Source organism: Chaetodon auriga, chromosome 10 (genome assembly GCF_051107435.1).
Source record: "Chaetodon auriga isolate fChaAug3 chromosome 10, fChaAug3.hap1, whole genome shotgun sequence".
NCBI lineage: Eukaryota > Metazoa > Chordata > Actinopteri > Chaetodontiformes > Chaetodontidae > Chaetodon > Chaetodon auriga.
This window is the reverse complement of record NC_135083.1, coordinates 14341641-14367295: the sequence shown is the minus strand read 5'-3', so window position 1 is coordinate 14367295 and position 25655 is coordinate 14341641. Positions and strand designations below refer to the sequence as shown.

Below are 25655 nucleotides of genomic sequence, written 5' to 3'. Positions count from 1 at the left end.
GAAATTGGGTTTGACAGGTGGAATGTGTAGGTAAAATGTTTCGGCCTGCCCCTTCTCACATGACTAAAATGTGATCATTGAATAAATAAACATTAAATAGGTTTGTAAGAGAATAAACAGATTGCTGTTTCAGAGCAGTGGAGACAGAAGTTTCACCGGCAGAAGATTCTCAGACTGACAGACACGGATGAACATTGTTGTACAAAATCAGATTTGATTCATGGTGGGTAGTTTGCAGATGATCACGTGAGATCTTAGCCTGACAGCACCTAATTTCAAACAGACGATTGAATGCAGTGAAGGCAGGCAGCTTTTATGCAGGTCTATACCTCCCTCATGTGGTCAGTCCAGATAACCACAAAGCCAGATGCATGACCCACCTGGACCATCAATCCAGTCAGATACAGATCAGTCTACAATCATCTGATGCTTGTAGGTGTTTATTTTGTCATAAAACTGAAGTGCTTGAGCGCTAATTGAGTGGGACGCTGCTCACAAAGAGGATACAGCATGAAAACCAGCTGGGTGCATTTTAAAATTACCAAGTGCAATATGACAATGAGACAAGGTGTGAAATATCAACACAATTATAAAACATGGCACACATAGAAAAAAACAAACAAACACACAAATACAACAATGTTACTACTTCAAAACCCCAGACAGCCAAGCAGTGGCTGAACTGTCACATATGAAACACATTAATGACCCCTGGTGGCTCCACTTGGAAACAAAGAAAAGTTCTGTGCTCCACATGAAAAGGAAATGATAATACAAATGATAAAATCAGCCATTTATACCACAGCATGTTAATCCAGGGAACAAACCCACAGTAACCTAATGAGTAGTATGTGTGTAGTATGAGTGCAGGGCAACAAAATCTTCTGCAACAGAGAGATGAATGTAAAACACAACACCGCTGAATATTTCATCTGCTGACATGCTGCCTAAAAGCAGCCTTGTATAGCTGCAATGCATCACAAAATACTTAGGCACATACATTTTTAATGACCATATAATAAGTGCACAACTCGTCATTACTGCTGTCTGCATAGGTAGAACAAATAACAGCGTGTCAGTGTGTGCTGTCGTCAGATGCAGTACTTTGGGAGCAAAGCAGCTGCAGAAGTATTCCATGTATTCGGATACTTCACTGGAGTAAAAGTAGCAACAACACATTACATAATTACTCCTCTACAAGAAACAGTCCTGCAATGAAAATGTCAGTAAAAGAACAGTATCAGCTAAACGTACTCAAGAGTAAAAGTACTCATTCTGCTTCAGAGAGGCTCCTGTCAGTGTTGTATTATTATGTATTGCACTGTATTCTAGGTAGGTGCATGTCATCGCTGGAGCGGGGTGAGACTCATACAGTGGTCACACAGCAGACTCAGGTCTTATGATGTAAACATGCACAGAAGAGATGAGACACTGCTGCACGCATCCCCGCAGGAAAAAACAATTTTACAACCTGTAATGACTTCACTTGACTGACTTGCGTGTAGTCCAAAAGAGTAAAACTCACAACATGCGCTATTATCTTTAAGCTTAGAGGAGACAGAGAGGCAAAATCCTGTGGGGCACTGAATACTGGAGGCCTGCTGGTTGTCCGACAGTGGGTGCCGTTGGGAATATGTCCGACTTGAAGGCACTGCCATCTGCAGATATGGTATCATGTGTCTCAGTGGAGACTTACTGGAAGTTACAGCATCTGGTGAAATGACTCAACATTACTCCGCCTACGTTTCGTTCTGTGGAAGTGCACCAAGCATAGTGCCTTCAGTTGTACTTTCTGTTTTATAGGTGGCACGCAAACGCCACATTTAAGCTCTATGCATGGCTGTCGGTTCATTCCTGAGACATTAAAGGCAGCACTGTGCTTTGGCATTAATTCACGCAGTAATAACAAACAGACCACTGTACATAAGTTCAGCCTGAAATTGATCCAGCCCGCACAGTTGGACCAAAACATAGCTGCGCTCATTCTTCCTCCTCCTCATCATCATCATCATCATCATCACTCTGCTGAACAGCAGCCCTGATGTCAGCCCGGACCACATTCACATCTCGGTCATGTGTGAACTTGAACGTGAGGGCAGGAAATAAAGCGCGCTCCTCCGTTATTGGCACATCGTGCGTAACAGGGAAGTAAGCCTAACCTACTTTCTGCGTTCGTAAAAGTTACCTTCAGCCCGTGAGAACTGCTCGGCTCTCAAAGTTGGTTTCTCCTCGGCTAAGACGACGCATCTTAAAGGACAAGGTTGGAGCTAAATTAAGTGATGGAGGGAGGAAATGTTCAGTAGGATATTCGGACTGGCGGAGGACTTATGAGACAGAGGAGGAGGAAGAGGCGACGGACCAGAGGGTTTTTCAATGTTTTGAGATCTGTGTTTAACTGAAGGTAAGTGTTTGTATGTTTTGTTAAGTATATTATTCTATATATTATAGTGTTAAACGCTGGGGCCTGCTGCTGATGAGGCCTTGTCAGTTGTGGGAGCCGTGCGTAGTAAATAAGGTTGTGTGCGCCTCTGCCATGTTTTGGTTTCATAAAAAAAAAAAAAAAAAAAAAAAAAAAAAAGTGTTGGCCTGAATATGCAGCCTTTCAGCTTCATGCAAACTTTACAAGTAATCATGCCCACTTTTTCCACTTTCACCCACTAAAAACAAACCCAGCTGTCGATCATTGTCTTTTAATGTGTGAGGGTATTATGTAATGATCAGTTCAGTATTGTCTTTATCGACCTCGTAGTCCCTCCCTCTTCCTTCTGTGCCCCAATCGGCACATTTGTTTCATCGTCACCGGCCTGTTCCTCGAAATCCTGTTCAGCTCGACGCTTTTTATGCGCCATGAACCCCCAGTATTGATAAAATGGATCACACTGTGTTAGCTCCTCAGATGCCGTGTGATGAATAGGCCAGCACTGAACACTGAAGCTGCTGGCTGCACTTCAGTCAGATATGTAGGCCTACACACTGTTTACGTCGTTATTTACTGACTATAGGTTGCTTTTTTATTTACAGCTTTGATGATTAATGGAGATTGTTTTGTTTAAAACACCAAAATATCAAAGTATTGCTGCTTTTGACAACCTTCATTATTTGTAAAGGTGAAGCCTGTAGACGTTTCCTCATCATTCATGCACTGGTGGGGTGTTTCTGCCAGTAAGAGTAAGTTAGGCCGAGTGTGTAAGTTTCATTTTACTGAACCCAGATTTCACAGGGTGGACGTCATGTTCAGCTCTGTTGAATCCACCAGAGGCAGAGCCTGGCAGCGGATAGCTGAGACACACAAAGTGAGGAGAAGCATGGCCCACCTCAGGGAGAACAGCAGCTCCAGCGTAAAAGAAAACCTGAAATATGTGTTGGCTACAGAAGTCAGTCGGACCATTGGAGACACTCATGGGACACAGATGAGCCAAATCCGACATGACAATGATTCATGTGATGGAAGATTTCCTGCCCAGTAGTAATAGTAATAGTGTCTGAAGCAGCCACGGCTTTTTTCCCAAGCAGCTCAGCGGCCTCAGATCCATTCTTTGTCCTCACCACTGCTGAACTGTACTGCCCACACATGATGAGAAAGAAAGGGGGAAGTCTCTCACTTTCTCTTTCAAGTAAAATCAGTCATGAATGTTGAGCCTACAAATGACAGATGATTGAATTCGGTGAAGACATCAATGTTCAGAAACCTCTACAACGTAACCTGAGAGATCTGTTGACGCAGGTGTTGGTAGTTCTGGTCTCAGAGGTTTTCCCATGGGTTTGCATTATCTGTGGCTCTTCTAAGGCTTCTTTAACCCCTTTAAAGGGTTTTTTGGGGGAGTTTTTCTGTATCCAGGGTGGGGTCGAAGGCTGTTCATTGTACAGCTTGTAAAGCCCTTTGAGGCACATTATGGCTATGTGAACAGAATTTACTTGACTTGAAGCACGTTCACATGGTTTTTACTGTCAACGGAGCACTTTTGGTGATCTCACCCAAATTTTAGGGAAGTTTAGTTTCATTTATCTGATGAAGGATGTTTGGGCATTTGACTTGTCATATTTGGTCTGCTCAGACACTAAACTGGTGCTGTCTGTCAGGAGGGGCAGCAGATTCCAGCTGTCAAAGGCTTGACTGAGTTCATTTTCAAGGTTTTGGATCTCTTTGTTAGCTGTAGAGGTAAGAACGGCCGTCGGAGCCAAATAACAACCGGTGCTCAGGAACACTTCGTGAAACTGTTGCCAGTAAATACAGTTTGTTTGCAAATGATTGCGTTCTATTATTATTTCCGTTTCCACATTCAGACCTTCAGCAGGGTGTTTTTCCCAGTGCAAATATGTTTATTGTATTTACAGATGAGGCACCACTCCTCGCCACCGTAAAGTGCTTTTTTTTTTTTTTTCAGTATCTGCCCACTCGAATAGTCCTGCCAGCAGTCTCTCTCTCTCAGCCGCTCAACAGTCATCAATAATCTGACTGTCGCTTTGATCAATAGTGGAATCAGGGCTGCAGCGAGTGACTGTTTTCCTTATCAAGTTATCCGGTAGCACTTTTTTAAAAAAATTATTGCTCTTTTTGTGTCATAAAATAGTGAAAAAGTCCTCAAACTAAAGGCACTGTACTCAGTTTACTCCCAAAGAGAAGCAGCAAATCCTCAAATCTGAGAAACTGGACCCAGAGAACTGCTGCTTAACAAGATTATTTGTGCAATGTGAAAGGTAGTGTGAGGGAAAGCAGGTAGAAAGTGAAGGGCAGTAGAATAGGATTCGTTGTTTGTTGTCCATGACTGCACCCACATGATGAGACTTTGTAACTTCAAACAAATGTCTAAGGTAAGAAAATAAAATCATCAGATTCACCCACACTGAGTTCTGAGAATGCCAGTGGAAAATGACCAGTTCTGCTTTGACTTCCGATGATGAGTGACATCAGCTACACCACCTGACATGTGGTTTTCCATACCTGAACGGATCTTATCATATATAGTGATATGAACAGTATGTCTTCTGAATATCATGGGTTTCTATATCACTCATGTCTTCAACATCTTGTGCATCTGTGACTCCCAGCTTTGTTTGGTGTATTGGGCTGTACAAGTAAAACATAGTGCCACGTCTGGGTACCAGTGACTGGATGCAACTGTTACTCTTCAAGAAATTGAATCTGCAATTTGCAATTTTTATTAAATTCTCTTTGTTTTTATTTACCATGGTAATGTACAAGAATGAAGTTACTGCAATAAAATGTAAAAGCCTGACTGTCCATTCTTTTACATACAAATCCAAGCTTTTGCATATTTTCACAAACTTGTCATGTTGTCGCCTTAAGGAGAAAGTTATTCTGGTTAGTAGATGATGTCAGTCAGATCGTCAGCTGGAGGGATCGCTGCTCCAGCCACTGTCTGGTAATCACCTTCATGCCTGCAGTGCTTAAACTCCAGATAGTGGGAAGAAACAGAGCAGCAGAGACTCCAGTTTACGGAGGATTTTTACCCCCAGTACACTTACTGCAGGTTACCCCCCTTTTCCCATTATACAATGAGTGAACTCACTTTTTGTTTCAGACAACTGTACACAATGATACATTGTCCAAATACTTCAGTTCATAGCCCCTCATTAACAGCCCAGTGTGATGTTCCATCTCAACATTCAGGAACAAAACAGATTGAAAACCTTCACAACCGCTTTTAAAGGGAAGTTTAGTTTCACCTATCTGATGAACATTGTTCCATACTGACACAGATCTGTGGATTTTTACCAGATCAAAACATTGTCCCCAGTGCTTATAGCTTGAAACTGTCCTGACATGACACGAAATTCTAGAAACATTTCGCTTGATACTTTGTTTATTTTTTAGTCATCTTTGTGGAAACGTAGCACTCGGGAGCAAAGGGAGAGCAATGTCCCTGCCTGACTTCAAATGCTGTTGTTGTGGTTATGTAGTTTATGGTGAGGCCCTGGAGAGGGCTCAAAATGTCTGAGTGAGTCCCACCAGGGATGTTTCTGGCAGGAGAGAAAGGCTTCCAGGGTTTATAGTGTCCCAGTGAGATGTCTGTTATTGACTTGTAAGATGAAAGTGGACTCAGTTGACCTGGTAGTTTTGTATTGAACACATCCAAAATGCTGTCTTACATAAAGCTGTCCTAAAATATATCTTTTAAAAAAGGAAAATTGTTGTTGCTGAGGGTGCTGTCAGTTAAGCATCTTGTGAGGAACTGAGCAGTGGGGGAAAGCCTGAATGGGACACCTGACCCAATATTCGGGTGCTGCTGTAGATGGGGCGCATCAGTGTTTATTTGAATAATGAATGCCATTCTATTTACCTTTCCTCATAGCACTGTGGATGAGTTATCAAGGAAAGATTTGCCTCACAGGGTGCATGCAGGGTGATTGTTGTGCCAGGCTGCTGAAAGAATACTGGATCAACAGGTTCAGGGTCTGACACTGTTCTTTCTGCAAGAGGCTGCACGACTGCCTTGCCTGTGTCAAACCCACTTGCTGTTCCCTGCATGGCAGAAGTCAAAATGTGGTCCAAGTCGTAGTAGTGCAGCTTTAGCAGCCACGCTAGAGACACACACATATGACACACTCACATATCCCCTGATAATTGATGTATGTGGTTGTGGTGCTATGACAAGAAGCTTTCATTGTAGGAATAAACATGAGTATAACACAACGCTGAACCACAGCCGAGGCCTCCTTTCTGTGTAAGATACAAGTAGCATTGGTTGGCTTATTTGTATTATTTGCTGAGACAGTGGTGCAGTTTCCCTGAGGAGAGAAGCAAACTGCTCCGTAGGTTCGTATGTCCAAATAATTGCTGCTAAGATTGCAGGGCTGAGGGAGTAAATACTAGTAAAGAGCTGCAGTAAGAGGAAAAATGTGTAAACTCACTGTAGTTACCTGGAATGCTCTGTTGACCTGTTCTGCAAATTTGTCTCATTCTCTTTCTCGTGTTTGGTCTGGATTGGCTCCAAATGAACAAGAACCAGCATGTGCGTTCAGTTGTGATAAGAATAAGCACTATGATCTCTGCCGCCCTGTGCCATGCTGCTGCATAGCCAAAAGGCTGGACTGTTTTGCTCTGTTTCGGCTTGTTTTCACCGTACTGTAATGGATCAGTTTATAACCAAGCATTTGAACTCTCTGCTCTAGCCGCTGTTTAGATTGCTATACTTGCTACGCTGCCTCTCTCTGCATGACTGACTCCACGCTGCCAGGTTAAACTTAGCTTGCTCCTTGCAAGTTGTGTCCGGTGTTAAGTTGTGCAGAATCAAATGTTACATCCCATCAATAAAGTGTAAACTCAGAGGGACTAAAATACAATGAAACCAAGCCATCAGTTTTTTTGTGGTCCAAGTGGAAGAGCACGCGATTCAGTGTTAATGTTTACGTGTTGATATTATCTGCAGAAATTCAGTGTTTGCCGGTTATACTGGATATAAATAATCTCATTACACATCAGTTCAGGCAGCTCGATGGCGTTGCTCTGGCTTTTTGTACAGATCAAACAGAAGAGATATAATGTTTTAATTAAGGAAGGTTGGAGGTGCTGGTGGGCTCCCTGTTTCCCTGTTTCCAGCCTTTATGCTAAGCTAAGATAAGCCCTACCTGGCTTTAGCTTAATGTTTAGCATAAAGACATGAGAGTGGTATCGATCTTCTCAGCAAAAATGAATAAGCACAGAGGCAAAATGTTGAGTTATTCCTTTAAGGGGGGGGGGGGGGGTCTGTTCTCCCCGCTGTATCCTCAGCACTGCTTGTTTTTTTTTTTTTAAATGAAAGAGCAAAGCATTTTCCCCTCAGATCTTACCTGTATATCCTCCAGTCTACAGAAATATGTTCAATCTTTCATAGATATCTTGACCTACTGTACGTATTTTCTTCTCTCACCTTTCACAAATGCTTAAATTAAAGTTGCTCTCTAATGTGTCTGTTGTGTACTAAAGTCAACATGAACGCCAACTCTGATCAGGAGTGAAACAGGAAACCACTTTCAGCTCACATAATGACAAACAGACTGCAGAGAGATATGAACGCTTTAAGATACAGTGAAGGGATAAGGGTTTTCAATGCAAGTGATAGTAGCCGATGGAATGTTTTACTCATTCAGAAGTAAATAGATTAATGGTTTGACCTTCACGTTACCACAAAATAGTGTTTAAGTGGAGTCTTAACACATAGAAGAGAACAGATTAACGTCATCTCTGTCTCTCCACAGCTGTGGTGTGTATGTTTTCCACATGGTTATTTGGGCAACACTCTGAGGTTTTGGACTCTATTCTAGTTTTCTTATTGTCAACAAATACTGCCGAACGGGAAGGCCGAACCCAACAATGAGTTGCTCCAACAAGTGTTGTCTGTGTATCCAAATCCTGATGTAGTTTATTGCCCCTGTGCCATAAACCTCCGTTGATGTGCAAAAACTGTTAAAAACATGTAAATGAGCCACATTGTTCCACTGGGTGACACGTTCCCTCAGCAGGATGAACATGGGCTCTGTGTTTATTTTCAATAACAAGGCCATGAAATGTATTTGCTCATGTTTGAGAAATGTGTTATTTAACTCCTTAACTTCCAGCTTCCTTTAATTCCCCCTTTAAATCAGCTTTAAGGTTAAAAAAAGATCTTGTTTTCCACACCGTCAGACAGTATCACAAATATTGTGTCTCAGCTTGTTCCAGCGTGACGTCGTTGTGTTTAAAGTCACAAGTGTTTAAACTCGAGACTCCATGTTCTTTTATGGCTGCATCTTTCCATCCAATGGGAATACTCTGCTTGTTCTACATGGTACATCATTTTAGACACATTTCTTCAAAATTCATCCTGACGCATTTGCTGTTTTTGGAAACCTCCACTGAAAGGTTTAACGAAGCTTTGTGGGTTTGAACAATGTTGGCTGCACAGCATGAGTTTTTAATGACTGCAGTGGGATAGTTGAGGTTACAAATGAAGCAATATATCTGTGAGTCATTTCTTTAATGATTCATATGTCTGGGAGGAAGAAATTTGCTTGGGCCACAAACCGTGAAAGGATGTGAGAAAGCATACAGAGACAGTCTGTCTGTTGTTGGTTTTGTTTGTTTCATGGGATTCTAGGAAAAATATAGAACAGCTCTTATTCTGTAATGTCAGTGTGGCGTTTGAACAAAGATGTCCTGTAAATTAAATCTGCAGTAAAACTGAATGGTCATACATACTGTCCTTTTACTCTGACTCCTGTAGCCCTGCGTGATCATGGCCCAGTGGATACACATGTCCCAGATGATACAGTGCCTGCCTGATGAGACTGTCAACAGCCTGTATCCCCCATCCGCCTTCCCCATCGAAGTCAGACATTTCTTAGCTGAATGGATTGAGAACCAAAGATGGTATGACGCAAACACATGTGACGACATACATGCTATACACATACATACATGTGCATGCAAGCAGTTACACACATATGCTTGTATATTTACAGCTTAAGCATATGGATACTTATTTCATATAATGTGTGCTTGTTCGTGGCCCTCTGGTGGATCAATGTGCTTGTGTGCGTGTGCTCACAGGGACGACTTTGCACTGGAAAAGGTGGAGCAGGAGAGCCAGGCTCAGGCTCTGTTGGACCAGACCATCAGCATGCTGCAGTCGATTGCTCAGCAGAATGCCAACGTGGTGGACCGGATGAAGCTGATGCAGATCAGCAGGAACATGGTAGGGGGACTGTGTCACTCAGCAGCTCCCAGAAGAGGATTTAGGTTCCTCCCTGGATCCCTGACAGGTTTAAAGCAGACAGTGTCACTATACCTGTCGTTTGCAGTTGAGGTTACATGCAGTTCATGTAGTTTCTTCAAGCCATTATGTGCTGTTTGATTCCCTGCAGCTGCCAGAAGTCGCAGCAGGTTTGAGTGGCTGAGACCACAGAAAAAAAGGAAATGTTGCGTTTCTCATGACTAATGTTAAGATGTGTTTCTGGGGTTGTATAGAGGGTGGGAAGTGCCGCAAAGGAATGCATCTTTGAGATTCATAACCACACAAGCTTCTTTAAAAATGTTTGTGCCAAACCGTTGCAGCATGAAAGCAGGAAAGCTGCCACTAGAGATGTATTACTTATGACTGCATATGGTGCTGTTATGGACTCTTTTTGAAAAGATTTTACAAGACATGTGCTTTCTTTACAGAGCATGTTTCAGCCGCAGCCTCTACAGTTTGGAGTGATGGTCAGGGACATCCTCAGGAAGGAGAGGGTTCTGCTCAACACGGTACGATCCTCTGGAGGAAGTTGTAACTTTTTAATCGAAGTATGCAGTTAACAGACATCAGTTCAAAATCCCCTGTTGTGTAATATGTATGAAAGGATCAGAGGTTCTTTTGGGGGCAGCAGGTGTAAAAAGTGTGTATTTCTAAACCCTAATTTGTAGCACTTTCTCAGCCTGCAGCAGGCCGTCAGCCACAATTTGCTTCAAAATTTGTACTCCTCAGAGTCATAACTCTGAACACACAGACATGATACACATATCTTTGAGGACATCATTATCTCTGATGTCTTTTGCCAGTAAATGCCCATAAATCTGCTTAGAAATCACTGGTAATAGTGGTCCTTATTAGTGCAGAACTTACCTAAGGATCACAGGCAAACTGCTAATAGCTAATTCGGCCCTATTGTTGGTGCCAGTTTGGCAAAATGCATGCAAGTATCAGCTAATAAACAGGGCTCAAGTTGTAGCCCACAGCTAATTAAGTGACTCCATGGCAGCATTGTGCTTCCTGTTTACAGCCGCCAAATCCTCCAAATTATGGGAAGTGTAGTTTCAAAACTCGTGAGTCATGAGAATGAAAGTAAGACAAAGAATAATAATAGGAGTTACAAAATTATTTGTTTGTTTGCTTCTTTCTTAGTTTGACTTCTCAGGCAGAAATATAGAGTTAATCTATTTTCTACATAATTTCCACTATTGATTTACTTCTAATAGTGGAGCAGTGAAGTAATGTCGTAAAACTAGTTCTGACCCCAGCACCACCATCCTGTACGTGTGTTCACTTCTCTTCCATGTCTGCAGCCCACTCAGCTGCCCAGACCTTCACAGTACCAACAGTACCCGAGTAGAGAGTCTTCCTTCCCCAACATGCAGGATGTAGACCACCTGGTTCTGAAGGTGCTCGACGTCCAGGAAGTCCGACAAAAGATGCACCAGCTGCAAGAAGAGCTCAACTGGGAGAGACAGAACTATGAGGGTTTGCAAGGTGACACACACAAACACACACAAGGTAGAGTAAACACAGAGATTCCCTTCAGTGACGAGCTCCTTCATGTTCACATACCGAAACAGCCACACTGCAGCGCCAAGTGCCAGTAAGCCTCCGGTACCTCACCAAAGAGACTGGAGGTGGAGCTGAGTTACTTTAATTCCGCTTTCTCAAGATTAATTCATCCGTTCATTTTGTTTTCAGTTTAGTTTTATGAGCTTTTTCAACCATTTCTAATTTAGCTTTTCATGTCCATGTATTTATTATTAAAAAAGTTAAGACAGGGTTCAGTTCTGGGATTGAGAGCGTATTCATAAACAGCACTGTGCGTGCTCCACACAGAAGATCGATCCATCGTTAATCAAATCAAGATGAATCAGATGAAAATATGAAAATAACTGTTTGTTTCTGACCCGCTTGGTTACAATAATAACGACCTCTGATTGGTGTGAATTTAGTTGCGGTAAATTTGGTGTTTTTGGTGTAACATGTGAATATAAAACAGTCAAGACTGGAGCCCTGAGGTGCCCCCTCACCTCATCACTGACCTTTGCTCTCGCTTCCTCTAGTTCTGTTCTGCAGGGCAGTGTTTTCAAGCCCCATAAATTCATTCAAGTTAATTGTCTTCTTGTTTCACACTGTTCAGTTGGAAATCCCTGCTCCCTCTATGTTATTTATGGATAAACAGTGTCCTCCAATTTGCCAAAAAAAAAAAAAGATCAACAGAGACAATTTGTCTGTTTCGGTGTTTCAGTGTGACATACGTGAACTATTTTCTTTTTTACATCTATCTTTTTAAATACTTTTTCAGTGCACAGTGGAAGTAGTACTATCTTTATCTACTGTAAACGAGACTTATATCTGGCAAAGGTTACTACATTTTTGTGTCTTTGTTTTCTGTCTGTTTGTCCTGTCTGACCTGTATGTCTGGCATGTTGCCCAGTCTAACCTGTTCTATCTGGTTTTAAGAAGAGGTTTTTATTGCCTGTCATTGCCAGTATTCCCTCATGTAAAATAATTCCCAGTCTGTCAAAAATTACATTGTTAGTTTGCGTTTTCTTTCCTCTCAGAACAATGGCCACTAAATCCCAGTGAAGCATCAAGGAAAAGTGTCATAATTAGTTTGTCTGAAGTAGTATCCTGTCGTGGGAAACGACGGAACCTACATCATTATTTATTGTTTTCACAGGGCCGATCCAACAGAACGGACTGGATCCCTCAAACTCAGAAGTCCAGAAACTACAGAACCACATCCAGCAGCTGGAGTACAATGTGAAAGCAATGGCCACGGTGAGGTTACTGCGAGTGTCAGTGTGACTGGCACCTTAGAGGGGAGTTACTTCCTCTTTATACGTTGCTGAAGAAAGTTGTGTCATCCAAACAGTGTATACAAACAGCTGCTCTAAGGTCAGAGCTTCACACTGCTCACTTCTACTTCTTTAGTAGTCTGATCATTTTATACACTTTACAGACAAAAAACAAAACAATTGATAGATAAATAATGTGGATTAATGTTATGTGAAGCTCTTTGTGTCCTAATATGCTTTGGTATGACAGTGTGACAGTTCTGCGTTTGTGTGCATGATATTAATTGACACGCGCATGCGTCCGTGTGTTTGCCCATGTGTGTCAGTGTAATGTTTTTGGATGTTGGTTGTTGTAGAAGCGTTTCCAGCTGCTGAAGGAGTGTGTGGACTGTCTGGACCAGTGTCAGTCCCGGCTGATCAGCAGGCTGAAGTCGTGGAGGTGGGAGCAGCACAAGGCCGCCATCGGACATCCCATTGACGAAAACCTCAACCCGCTGCAGACCTGGTGAGGTGCAGCCCACTCCACTTGTCCCTTTTTCGACTGACTGTCTCTGTGTTGTATTGCTTTATCCAGTTTGTGTTAGACTAAATATCTGCAGAATAATTTCCCATCAGCCTCAGACAGACTCAAACTTAGTGTTTATTGCTAATTAGCAAATATTAGTATGCTAACATGCTAAACTAAGATGGCAAATATTGTGTAAACATTATACCTGCTTGACATCAGCATGTTAGCATTGTTATTGTTAGCAAGTTAGCATGCTCACAGCCTTGCAACATGGCTGCAGAGTCTTGTTCAGTTTAAAAAGTGGCAGAAATTCACAATTTCCCAGAGTCTAATGTGTCTTCAAAGTCCTTATTTTGTCTGTCCAATCATACAAAACCGACAGGCATTCATCTTATGATACAGAACGAAGAAAACAGCAAATGTTTTACATTTTGTGTGATTATCTAATTAGATCCATCGTTTGACTATAATCATTTCATTGCTGCAGCGTAACAGACCAGCTGAGGCGTTTCACCAGCTCCTCTCTTAATACTGTACCTTGATATTGTAAATAAGTGTCAGCCTGTGAGTCATGGCCATGAGGCCTGAAGGAAGTCATTGTTGATGTAACCAGTCTTTCTTGGTTTGAGCTTTGAAATAGAATACTTCAGTTAACACGTGATGTTGAATTACGTGATGAATGATCAGATAAATAAACCTTTGTGTTTTCCTGGTTGTACTTCTTTGTGTTTTCTGTTTCACTCTCACTCTCTCACTTTATTTACACATTTTCCACATCAGGTGTGAGCAGCTGCTTGGAGTGAACGGCAAGCTGAGACAGGAGTTGATGCTGATAGGGGAACCGATCCCAGAGCTCCAGGAAAGGCTGGGCCAACTTCTGCAGGTTTTGGTTCAAAGGTAGCACACTGCACACCCCTTTCTATATATTTATGTTTCTTTTTATATTGGAGAACTGTGAAATTTAACTTTAAGTTTTCTCCCTTGGTCACTCACAAAGAGCGACATACATGACTTTTGTACGTCTTAAGCATGTTTCTTCACTCATGTAGCTCTTGTCTCTTTCAGCTCTCTAATAGTGGACAAGCAGCCCCCACAAGTCATTAAGACCCAGTCAAAGTTCTCCACGACTGTGCGATATCTGCTGGGAGAGAAAATAGCTCCCGGGAAGCCTGTGGTGCTGAAGGCGCAAATCATTAATGAACTGCAGGCCAGGAACCTGGGCAGTGTACCCGGGTGAGTCATTCTGTGAACATGGAGGACTGTCAGGGAGCATTATTTAATTGGTGTTCATAGCATTCAGTCCATTTTTTCCCCCCTTGCAGTACTGTGCAAGTATTTTTGGATTTTTTCTGGTAATTATTTGGGTTATACTTTGATTAAAGGTTAAACCTGCACCCGTTAACTAGAACTAGATAATTTGACAGCTTCAAGATAAAATCAAATAAAAACTAAAGCCTAACAGCTCAAAATGGTTTTTATTGAGGTACTTTCTGTACTTAATGGTTTGTACTTCTTGGTTTGTTCCCTGCAGTGAAAACGTCGGAGAACTGATCAACAACACAGCCATCCTCGAACACAACACAGCCAGCAAGAGCACATGTGCCACCTTCAGGAATATGGTGTGCGCCGCTCTAGACTTATCAGCCTCGATTAAACTATCATTTAGTCTGGTTAACAAATTTTTATTTTGGTTTAACAGTCCATCAAGAAGATCAAGAGGGCAGACAGGAAGGGATCAGAGTCTGTGACAGAGGAGAAATTTGCTCTCCTGTTCTCGGCGGAGATCACCATCACAGGCTGTGACACTCCCTACAGGATACAGGTTCGGCCCCGTCATTGTTCTGTGTGTACTGTACAGGTCTTTACATCCTGTTGATGAAGTGTCGAAATGATGTTCCAGGGCTACTCACTAACTTTAAATGATATGATGATGATTATAGATGATCTCACTGCCGGTGGTCGTCATTGTCCACGGAAGTCAAGACAACAACGCTCTGGCCACCATCATCTGGGACTGTGCTTTCTCTGAAGCAGTAAGTGTCTGATTATTCTTTTAGTTTTGTTTTTCCCGTTTCCTCTTTTATGTCCTTACACTTCTTACTCTCTTTTACTAATGATGCCGTTTGTTTGTCTGTGCTGTTGTGACTACACCAACTCATGTGGAGCAGATTACTATGTGACTATAGACTGTACAGCATGAGTGTTGTGCGCCTGTCCTCCAACTTGACCACTTCCCACAAGGAAACGCCAAGGTCAGCATAGCAAGCTGATGATAGTCACTTCCCGCCATAGAGGAACATAGGCTAAAAAACCCCCCATAGGATGATGTTATGGTGGAGGTTGGGCTTATGAAGGGGGCAGATTCGAGTTGACTGAGTGAACGCATTCATGAAATGAGCTGAACACTATGTGCAGGATCGACTTAAAGAGCAGCTGATCAAATTAGCTTTCGGAGGAATTTTCTGCAAATATTTTGGGGTTTGAATTGAAATAAAATGTATAATAGAGGTGCACAGAGACTCCATTATCTATATCTGTATCTGTTTGACCAACAAAATGATCTGTCTCAGTCTCTGTATTTGGATAGAAGACCAGAAATGGGTGGGAGTTAATATTTAGCACCTATAGTCTCTGACCTTATCACTTGAGGTATACACCAATCTCCCCACTGCAGGCACAAAGGACTGACCATAATAAACTGCTCCCAAACCCACAGTCGACACAGAAGCTGGCGTCAGCTATTAAGTGGAATCTACCCACTCTGTGTGGGCTGTGTGGCCATTCACACCTTCAGCCATTGCAGGGAATGTACTATCTGCTAAACTGAGGTAGATAAATCTAAACCTAGAAATCCCCCCTTACATGCAGCAGGCTGCAGCAGATAATTACAGTATTAACTTGCTTATATTTATTCAGTTCAATTTCACTTCTATTTATACTGCGCCAAATCACAACAGGACTTCTCTTATGACACTTTTCGTGCAGAGGAGGTAAAGACCCCACTTAAATGTCCAGAGACCCAGCAGTTCCCCCATGAGCAAGCACTTGGCAACGGTGGCGATGAAAAACTACCTTTTAACAGGCAGAAACCTCAAAAAGATCCAGGCTCTGGGTGGGCGACCATCTGCCTCTACCAGTCGGGTAGAGAGAGGGACACAGAGAAAGAGAGAGGGAGAGAGAGAGAGAGAGATGCACGGCAATGCCAATACAAACAAAAACAGCTATAATAATAATAGAAATATGAGTAATAATAAAATTTGATGTTACATTCATACATGCATATGTATATGTATGAAGGTATATGATGGTATATGTAGATAATAATCATGAGAGTAATAATAATAATAATAATAATAATAATATGTATTTGATAATAGTAAAATAGTAGTAGAAACATAATTGATCAGGCAGGGCCACGGCAGTGTGCACAACTATGATCCAGATTCCAGGTGCCGCCATGATCCATGGGTACCCGGGGAAGAAGCCAAGCTAGTGATGTGTTCATGGGACATGAATGTGTTCAGAGGAGGAGGAAGAGGAGCTCAGTGTATCATGGGAAGCTCCAGGGCAGTTTCAAGCCTGTCTTAACCAGCCTGAGCCATTTTTAAGAGTTTTATGATGTAAGTTGTCTCAAAAAGGAAAGTTTGAAGCTTACTCTTAAATGTACAGAGGGTGTCTAGCGTGTGAGTGGATAGTGTGGATCAGACGAACTATCGTTTGTTTTTTAAAGCATCTTGAACATGACGGCTGAAGTGTAAATACAGGGATTTTGATGGCATGGGAAATGGGAAGACATGATGAAGACAGGCAGAGCAGGAGGAGATAGACATTCACCCGAAGAGGAATAAACATGAACTTTATTGAACTTCAGCCAAAGCTTCATTATAATGTGATGTAGTTCTCAGATGACGCATTAGATGATTGCATCATCTTTTTCACAGTCTAGAGATCAGTGTTAGCATAACTCAGGAAGGTCTGGCATATTAACATTTTCAGGAGAGCCATAGAGCACATGTGTGAATTTATCTCTCTTTTTTGGCATTTTTGCCATTATTTGGTGGCAGACAGAAATCAATTCAGGTGCCGTAGCCGTTCAGCTATCTTTGATTTAAGTTACTGTGCTAGCCTAACATCTGTATTTGGCTTCACTAATATGTCTGCTCTCACTCATGTTGTGGTTGTATCGACTGTTGAAAAATATCTGACAGAGTTTTGAATATGGAGCTCTAAAAATTGGATAGAAAAGTGCCAAAACATGCAAGCAAGGGAGATGGAGAGTAATCTGCATTGTGACAGTGAGCCAGCAGGCACAGCGCCAGAAGTCTGGAACTGACTCAACTAAATGCAATGCAGTCATTTTCACTGTTCTCAATTACACTTTCCCTGCTATGACAAGTTATAATATCTGCTGTGAAAAAGGTCGATTGATTTTTCCATAAAGGCAGTATTACAGGAGGATAATCACTGTGCAAGATGACATATTTACATCCCGACCACCAATATAAGATATCATCCTCTACTGAAGGTCTGAGTTTGCACAAAAGCTATTCAGCACTTAACTCTCAAAATACTCAAACATCAGGACAAATGTCTCCTGGCTTCTTTCATCAGACAGAATATTGTATGCAGCTTTGTCAGTTTCCTATGTAGAGCTGGAGGTGAGCCACAGACTTACAGTAATGTGCATACAAGCTCTGTGGATGGGTTTCCTGTTTATTGCTCTCTGTGACTGGAAATAGCCTGTTGTGGTCTGTAAGAAATAAATGGATTTTTTGAAATGCCTAACCGCTGAACAGAATGAATGTCTACAATCAACGTTTGTGAAGCCACTTTCTTTTTCTCTTCTCAGTTTGAGTTTCATTCACTCACACACACACTGACATTATTGTAACTGCACGTCAGCGTTGTCACCACGTCACCCTCTTTGTCGTCGTCATCAGGACAGAGTGCCGTTTGTGGTGCCGGAGCGCGTGCCCTGGAGGATGATGTACAGTACTCTCAACAGTAAATTCACCGCTGAGGTCCAGACACAACACAATCTGGACCATTACAACCAGCACTTCTTGGCCCAGAAGATATTCGACAAGCCTGACTTTGCTGATGACTTCAGCAACATGATGGTGTCCTGGGCCCAGTTTAATAAGGTACACGCAGGTGTATGTGCTCTCGCTCTGACGTAGGCAGGCTGACGCGCACTCACATCTCACAGTGCCTTGCATTCCCACAGGAGGTTCTCCCGGGGCGACCGTTCACTTTCTGGCAGTGGTTTGAGGGAGTGATGGAGCTGACCAAGAAGCACCTGAAGACCTACTGGAGTGAAGGGTGATGAGACCCCACCTGCTATTTCAATAGTAAACATTAGCAACCTGCTCCAGTCTGTTAATAATGACACGTGTTTGCTATGTTTTGCTCCACTAGGCTGATATTTGGTTTCATTGGGAAGCAGCATCTACACCTGATTCTCAAAGACAGGCCCAACGGGACATTCTTGCTTCGCTTTAGTGACTCTGAGATCGGAGGCATCACCATTGCATATGTGTCTGCTACTGAGAGTGAGTGTTGGTGTGGCCCCGGTTTGAGTTTGACTGTGTTTGCTTTACCCTTTTCATCCATCAACATCCTCTATTTCCTGTTTGGACCGTAGTGATGCTGAAGTGCACCCAGTCCACTCAGTGCTGATGTGGTCACAAGGACTAACGCACAGTATATCTTTTATTTTTATGTGAAGTAATTTCACAACTTCATTTAGATAATTGCCACTTGATGCTTTAACGCCCTCCCTGCATTTTGCAGTCCGAATGCTGGCGTATGCAACCAGTTTGCTTCTCCTGACGCTATTGTAAACGCACATCAGTGTTCTGGCCACGTCAGCAGGGAGGTCCTCCTAAATTAACACCAATGGACTATTTTATTTAGACCCTTGCAACACATTTGGTCATAATCTTTAAACAATTTATTACATTGCTGGACTGGAGCCCCTGAAAGGTCATGGTGGGATTTTTTCTTTTGCGTTTGCACTCTTCATGTTCAGCCTTCCTCTGAGCCGCAGAGAAATGGGATGATACAGCGTTGGCCATCGCTGTTGCTGTGTTTGTGGCTGTAACCATGGCTATGTTTTGATTGTTATGATTATGGCTGTGACATATTGGTTTGTAATGAATGACTACATGCAGGGGATGTGTGTGCGTGCAGTGAATTGACTTGGTTGTGACAGGAGTGTTGTTATTGAAGCTACTGTGGTGCTGTCATATCTGATAAACACACACAGCTACAGCTGTGGTTGTTTCCCCTAACTGGCAGTGTGTTAAGTGGACTGACTCAGTAGCTGTTCCTGTGGATGTGAGGGAATGCAAAAAGACACAAGAGCTATTGCGAGGAAATGTAGAAGTAGCTCTGAAACATGATCCCACTGTGACCCTTTGGGGGCTGTGTAGACATCCTGTTTGTGGGCCCTGTACCTGAATTATTTTTAGGACAGAGCATTCATGTTGAAGAAAGGCTCAAAAAGTGAGGACACTGTGAGAAACATAAACAAAATGTGCAAACAAACTATGTTTACCTGTGTTTTACAAAGTGTTCCTGAGCTCATGTAGTAATATCCTCCATCCAATCATGGTGTTTTGGAGCATGTTTTGGTCTTTTTTGTTGCTCCTGTCCCAACCTGTTTGAATCGTGTTGCTGCATCAAATCCAGAATAAGCAGATATTTACAAAATCAATGAAGCTGATGAGGTCAAACATTAAATATATGGTCTTTGTGGTGTTTTCGATTGAGCATTTGTCAAAAAGGGTTAGTAAATGATCACATTGTGTTTTGTTTTACACAGTGTCCCAACTTTTTTGGAATCAGGGTTGTATATACTGTTGAATGTTGATATTTATGTGGGTATCACAGTTCCACTTGTGGAACAGTAGCTACTACTAATAGTAAATATGATAATAATGCTAATAATAATGGTTAGGGTTGCAGTATGCCACTCTCTCACGTCCCTCTCTCACACATTCATGAGGTGTCACATCAAACATTTTTTGTCTCTCAGATGGGGGACAGAAAATCCAGAACATCCAGCCCTTCACCAAGAGAGATCTTGAGATCCGCAGCCTTGGTGACCGCATACGGGACATCAGCCACATAACATTCCTGTATCCTGAATTCCCTAAACATGAAGTTTTCAAAAAATTCTACACAGGTAATGATCGTGATGCACAGTCAGCTTCATGTTCTTAAGTTCAGGTGAGAGCAGACGACTAACAGATGGATTTCTTTCCTGCTCTCATTTGAAACAGAGCCTCAGGCGTCTCCCATCGGAGGTTATATCCCTGTGTCTCTCCATACTAAAGTTGGCATGTAAGGAACTGTTTTTACAGATAAACCCTGTCATTTGATGCCATTTTGTGTGAAATGAAAAACACTGGGAGCATCTTTGTATGTGTGTGTGTGTGTGTGTGTGTGTGTGTGTGTGTGTGTGTGCAGGGAAGCTGGCTCAGCCACACATCCGGCTCCCAATATGGCCCCTCTCGCTGAAAGCCCTCGCAGTACTGTCGGCTTCCCCGTGTAAGTGTCACTTCTACATAGATAATATATTCCTCTGTTGTGCTTTAAACCTAATAACACTCACATTAAGTGAAATATTCCAATCCAAGCTTTTTTACTCCACTTGTTCTGTATCACTGTAGCACCATTTTATTCGCATTTCACTGTAATTCAGTATGAAATACTTGGTACCTGCAAATATGTAACAGGTTAAATTTCCCTTTTAAATATTTCACTGGTATGTTGCAGTAGTTGCTGATACACTTGTATTACTTTCTTCCATTTTCAGTGTTTCATTGAGTACTTATCTTTATTTCCATAAAGGCTCATAAAATGAGAAAATGCCTGAGCAAATCGAAGGCAACTCACATTTCCTCTTGATAGCACAGTGAAATTATTATTATTAACAATAATTATTATTACTAGAAATGATTAAATTGTAATTTGACCAGTGTCAGGTTGTTACACCCAAACCTGCCATCTTTGAACGCTTTGGTCATGTGACTGAAGGAAGCGTGTATCTGGAACTGTTAGTGGTCATTAATGAATCTATGGTTCCTGCTGATAACGCGTCTGCTCCTGCTGTTTCCTTCAGGCCTCAGTTCCAGCAGCCATTCAGCCCACAAGAGCCCATCCCTCAAGACATTATGGAGACAGCACCAACTCCTGAGTTCACTCCGAACCCTCCTGTGGTTTTCACTGAACACATGTAGGTTTTCATCTTCAGGCCTGTGCATGAAATCCATTGTTTTGTTTTTCCAAAGTTACTTTTAAGCAGTGCTGAGATGCCACTTATGTGTATGTGTCTGTCATCTAGCTCTACAGCTAACAATATGGAGCTAGATTTGGACACTCTTCTCCAGACTCTGAATAATTAGGAAGATTTCCCATCGTCGTTTTTGGAGTGCAAAGCAGACATCGAATAGAGACCACAGAGAAACTCATCTGGCTGAGCTTCATGTGGAAGAAGCACCGTTGTTCTGGTCAGACTTTCATCCTCCACTTTCATCACTTTCATCGTCCATCTACACCTTCATGTACTTTTGAGTAAAAAAGTTGTGGAGACAACTTTGATTTCTCTTGGACTTACCGTGTTGAGCTGGTGCTACGTGAAAAGCAGGAAATCATTTTAAGGACAAAGTAAAACAGAGAACAAATCAGAATGAAAAGTGCTGTCATCGCTGTCTGTCGGCCATCTTTGCTGTGCAACCTTTCCTCTCTCTCTCTCTCGCTCTCTCGCTCTCTCTCTCTCTCTCTCTCTCTCTCTCTCTCTCTCTCTCTCTCTCTCTCTCTCCTGGTGGTAGGTTTGCTGATGTTGATTTCTTTACTTGTCTGTGTATACTTTACTCCAGGCATCTTGGAAAATAAGTGATTTACTGTACAGATTACAGTGCTTTTCCACCGTTGACCAAACATGCATGAAAGCAGGTAGTGTGATACTTCTGGCCCTGTACATATAACCCTTTCTTGTGATTGAAAAGCCTGACTAAGGCTCAGTTATAGCATGTTATACACTCACAGTAACACACAGTATGCATGGTCAGTACTTCATTAAAGGTTTGTGAGCCTAACCCATTCCGTGGTATAGTGAGGATTAGGAACATGAAAGGAACAATAAGCTTCTCCATCACGGGTGACTGTGAAACTATATACACTTACAATGCAGCGGATGGCAGAGCTGGTGGTGATGGTGCTGCAGGGAAATGCTTCTGTTACATCTGTCTACTTAGAGACTCATTTGTGTGTATTTTTTCTGTATTTGTATATACTTCTAAAGCTTTTATGACCTAACTTCAGCCAATAATTGTTGTATGTCTGCATCAGGTCCCACTAACTGAGCATAAATGTTACTGGTTCAGATTCTTTATCAATTTTGATTCCCTAATGCTCACACAAAAAGGCAGTTTGTTTATCTGTCTTCAGTCCCTGGAGTGCTAAAACTGATAGAAGTAGTGAAAGTAAATGATCAACAGTATATTTACGAACCATCCTTCCTTTATTCTTATATGCAAATTCTCAAATTTAATTTAACAACTAAATTAATGTAACGTTTGGAGTCTCAAATATCGTGTCAATGTGCCATTTAGCTGTTTTTTTTTTTGTTATAGAGAGCAATTAAGATCAAAAAAGTGTTAGGGATGAAGTCCAAAATGAAGAGTAAAGAACTAATTGGCGCTGGAATTAATTGGAATCAGGATAAATGAAAATATCTTTCTGTCAGGGGATGCAGGGAGCTTTGCTTTGTGGGAGCTTTAAATCTAATTATATTCTGGCTTTAGCAGCTTTTATTTGTATCTGGATGTATATTAAAACCAATTTTACAAACAAAGCTCTGGTTTTCTGAGAAGCTTTGCACTACCTGCCATCACTGTCAATGTAATGCATGGAAGAATACAGTGATGTGTTGGATGTACCATGCTGCATGTATGTTTGCCGGATGATAACCTTTTATATCTCGTGGCTTGACCTTTGGACAGATCACTCTGATGCTACTACAACAATCCATATACTCTTTTAACCGTGGTAATAAAATAAAAGCTCAGTTTTTCTCAAAATATCAAAAATATTTTTGTGAATTTATTTACAAGAAATTGGTTATCCCCCTCAAGTCAGTGACTGATATCAGAGGTGTTAATGTCAATTTTTGGAACAGTGCACACAGAGTGTCGTTGCAGACAGATGAATCGCAACTTTCACCGACCCTGTAGCATGACAGAAATAACCTCATCTGATTGTGTTTTGTGAATGGCAACTGGGTTTAGTTCTCAAAAGTGGAATATGTGATGACAACTGTTGTATACATCTATGATTTGTTTCTACATGCAAATGTCTGGAACCGTCTATTTAAGTCCCATATTTTTCTGCAGTGGGTCTAAAAGAAAACAGACAAAAAAAGGATTGGAAACATAAGAATTTTCTGATTTTTTTGACATATAAAAATAATAAATCAGTGGCATTGTGACTGGGAAGGTATGCCTGGTACCAAAGAGGCTGTCCATTGAATGAGAGCATATTGGTGTATAACATAATTGGCATCACTTCCATAATCCATCAGCCAAAGAGGAGACATTGCATAACTAGCATATTATATTTCCTATCCATCCAGTTTCAACAATCATGAAATGTTTTTTTTTTTTTTTTAAAAAAAGAAAACTTTACACTGTACATCACAAAGCTTTTCCATTAGAACACAAATTCTAATTTCAACATGTCACTAAAATTTAAATTCTACTCAACCACTGCCAGGGAAATCACACTGAAAAAAAAAAAAAAAAAAAAAAAAAGGTTATGTAGAGGAAGCAGAAAGAGAATCAGCTTACAAGCCTGGTTCAAAAACTGCTCTGGTGAAATTTGTCAAAATGGTAACTTATCTCAGTGCCCCGTCCCCTTCCCTCCATCCCAGCAGCTTTAGATGTCCCCTCATTAGAGCAGAACAAGGTGGCTGCCGCGTAAACAAAGGGAGGAGGTAGGGTGAATGAAGGAGGGATGGAGGAGAGAGGGGACACCAGGCCAATGTAGAGCTTCAACTTCAAAGTCCATTCTCTCTTGTGTAGATCGTATGAAAATAAAGGTGTACATTTATCACCCTGTACAAACACACTAAAGATTTCAGTCGCCTCACGGTGACCTTCTCTCTTCTCCCAAGTATCAGAGAGGGGCTTGTCCAATAAAACTATCTCACTCCTAAAGAGCCACCCAGCTCAGCATAGAAAAGAGAAGGCACCAGGTGCTTGCCAACACCAGCAACAAGCCACTACACCTCATGCACTCTTTCATTTCTAACCTCCAGTTGATGTAACAAAGACCCTTCAGTCGCGTCAAACAACACAATTCAGCTAGAAAACGCTTGTTCCTCATGACAGCTTGTCAGGTTTGCTTTCTTTGTTTTTTCCATGGCAGACACGCAAAAGTAAAAGCAAACCAACTATCACACACCTGTACATGAATCTGTGGTCAGCGCTGCTCTAAAAGCAAAGCTCCTGTCAGAAAGTCATTTAAAATGTAACCCAACACAAATACTGTATAAGTTTTCTAAATGTGGTACGAACCTGCAGATGTGCCACTCATAAAGCAATGAGTAACAGTGGCAATTTGGTGGCAATTATACCATTGAAATGTTTGTAACTTTGTTGAAGACTGAGCTCAGAAAAGACCAGATGGTTTTGTGTTTTGTGTTTATTTTAATATAAATATGAATGTGTGTGTGCTTCACTAGATGAGACACAAACTCTAAACTGAATGAATTTGGCTTTGACTCAAAGGCATAACTTGTTTTCATCTGATATAAAAAGGGGATCACTCTAAACATGGAGTCTGTTGAACTTTTGCAGTACCAGTGAGGGTGCGGAAACGGCCGCATCTTTCCCTAGAATATGCTTGCATGGTTAAAAAAAAAAAAAAAGAGAAAAGAAATCATGATACAGACAAAGGATTGTGGCAATGAAAAGTGAAAAATAAAAATGATCAATTGAAACAAGCACACACGCATACACATGCACAGAGACATGCATGCACGCTCACTCTCTGCCTCTCACCCACGCACACGCATACAACTGAAAAAAAGAATATGAGCCAAATAAATACTGGTAAAGTACAATACGTACATGTAATTTACCCAAAGTTCATGAAACAAAACAAAACGAAGGGCGAGATCACACTGGATCAAAATGGAAAAGCATGCAGAAGTCCACTGCTCTACTGTAGCTTCACTCCTAGCAGACTACAAAATAGGGAGAAAAACAGAAAGAGAGAGAATGGGAAAGAAAGAGAGAGGGCGAGAGGGAGGGAGAGAGGGAGGGAGGGGGAGAGAGAGAGAGAGAGAGAGAGAGAGAGGCCCCTGTCCTGAGCAGTTATAGCCACCTGGTCAGCCAGGAGTGACTGACTCCCCACACCACAGGGCACAGGGTGCTTCCTTCAGTGGCAAGTCTTCTTCTAACCCTCCATCTTTGTCCTGCAGTCCAAGGGGGGAGGAGGAGGAGGAGGAGGAGGAGGAGGAAGGATGCGCAGGGGTGAAATCAGGTGAGATGGTCAGGGCTGTGGGTGCCCCTTCACTGTAATTCAGTAGGTCCAGTTCTGGATGCAGAACAAGGATAACAAAGG

General features: G+C 41.9%; 1 protein-coding gene across 1 annotated transcript; it reads left to right on the top strand.

Annotated features, from left to right (window-relative positions):
• The first annotated feature begins 1949 nt into the window (after positions 1-1949).
• On the top strand, positions 1950-24767 carry stat6 (signal transducer and activator of transcription 6, interleukin-4 induced). The gene is made up of 20 exons (XM_076741679.1): positions 1950-2401; positions 9204-9349; positions 9530-9674; positions 10142-10222; positions 11021-11204; positions 12397-12497; positions 12871-13019; positions 13803-13919; positions 14088-14255; positions 14554-14641; positions 14722-14844; positions 14963-15055; positions 17963-18166; positions 18250-18344; positions 18441-18574; positions 20062-20211; positions 20309-20369; positions 20496-20576; positions 21151-21264; positions 21373-24767. The coding sequence occupies exons 2-20, from the start codon at positions 9216-9218 to the stop codon at positions 21431-21433; spliced, it is 2283 nt and encodes a 760-aa protein (XP_076597794.1). The 5' UTR covers positions 1950-2401; positions 9204-9215; the 3' UTR covers positions 21434-24767.
• Positions 24768-25655: the final 888 nt, after the last annotated feature.

Excerpts from the sequence above, each read along its gene's own strand:
- stat6 (XM_076741679.1), top strand. The coding sequence starts at position 9,216 with ATGGCCCAGTGGATACACATGTCCCAGATGATACAGTGCCTGCCTGAT. Across the intron at positions 18,345-18,440 it reads AAGACCTACTGGAGTGAAGG|GCTGATATTTGGTTTCATTG; the intron begins GTGATGAGACCC and ends TTGCTCCACTAG. Across the intron at positions 20,577-21,150 it reads AGTACTGTCGGCTTCCCCGT|GCCTCAGTTCCAGCAGCCAT; the intron begins GTAAGTGTCACT and ends TGTTTCCTTCAG.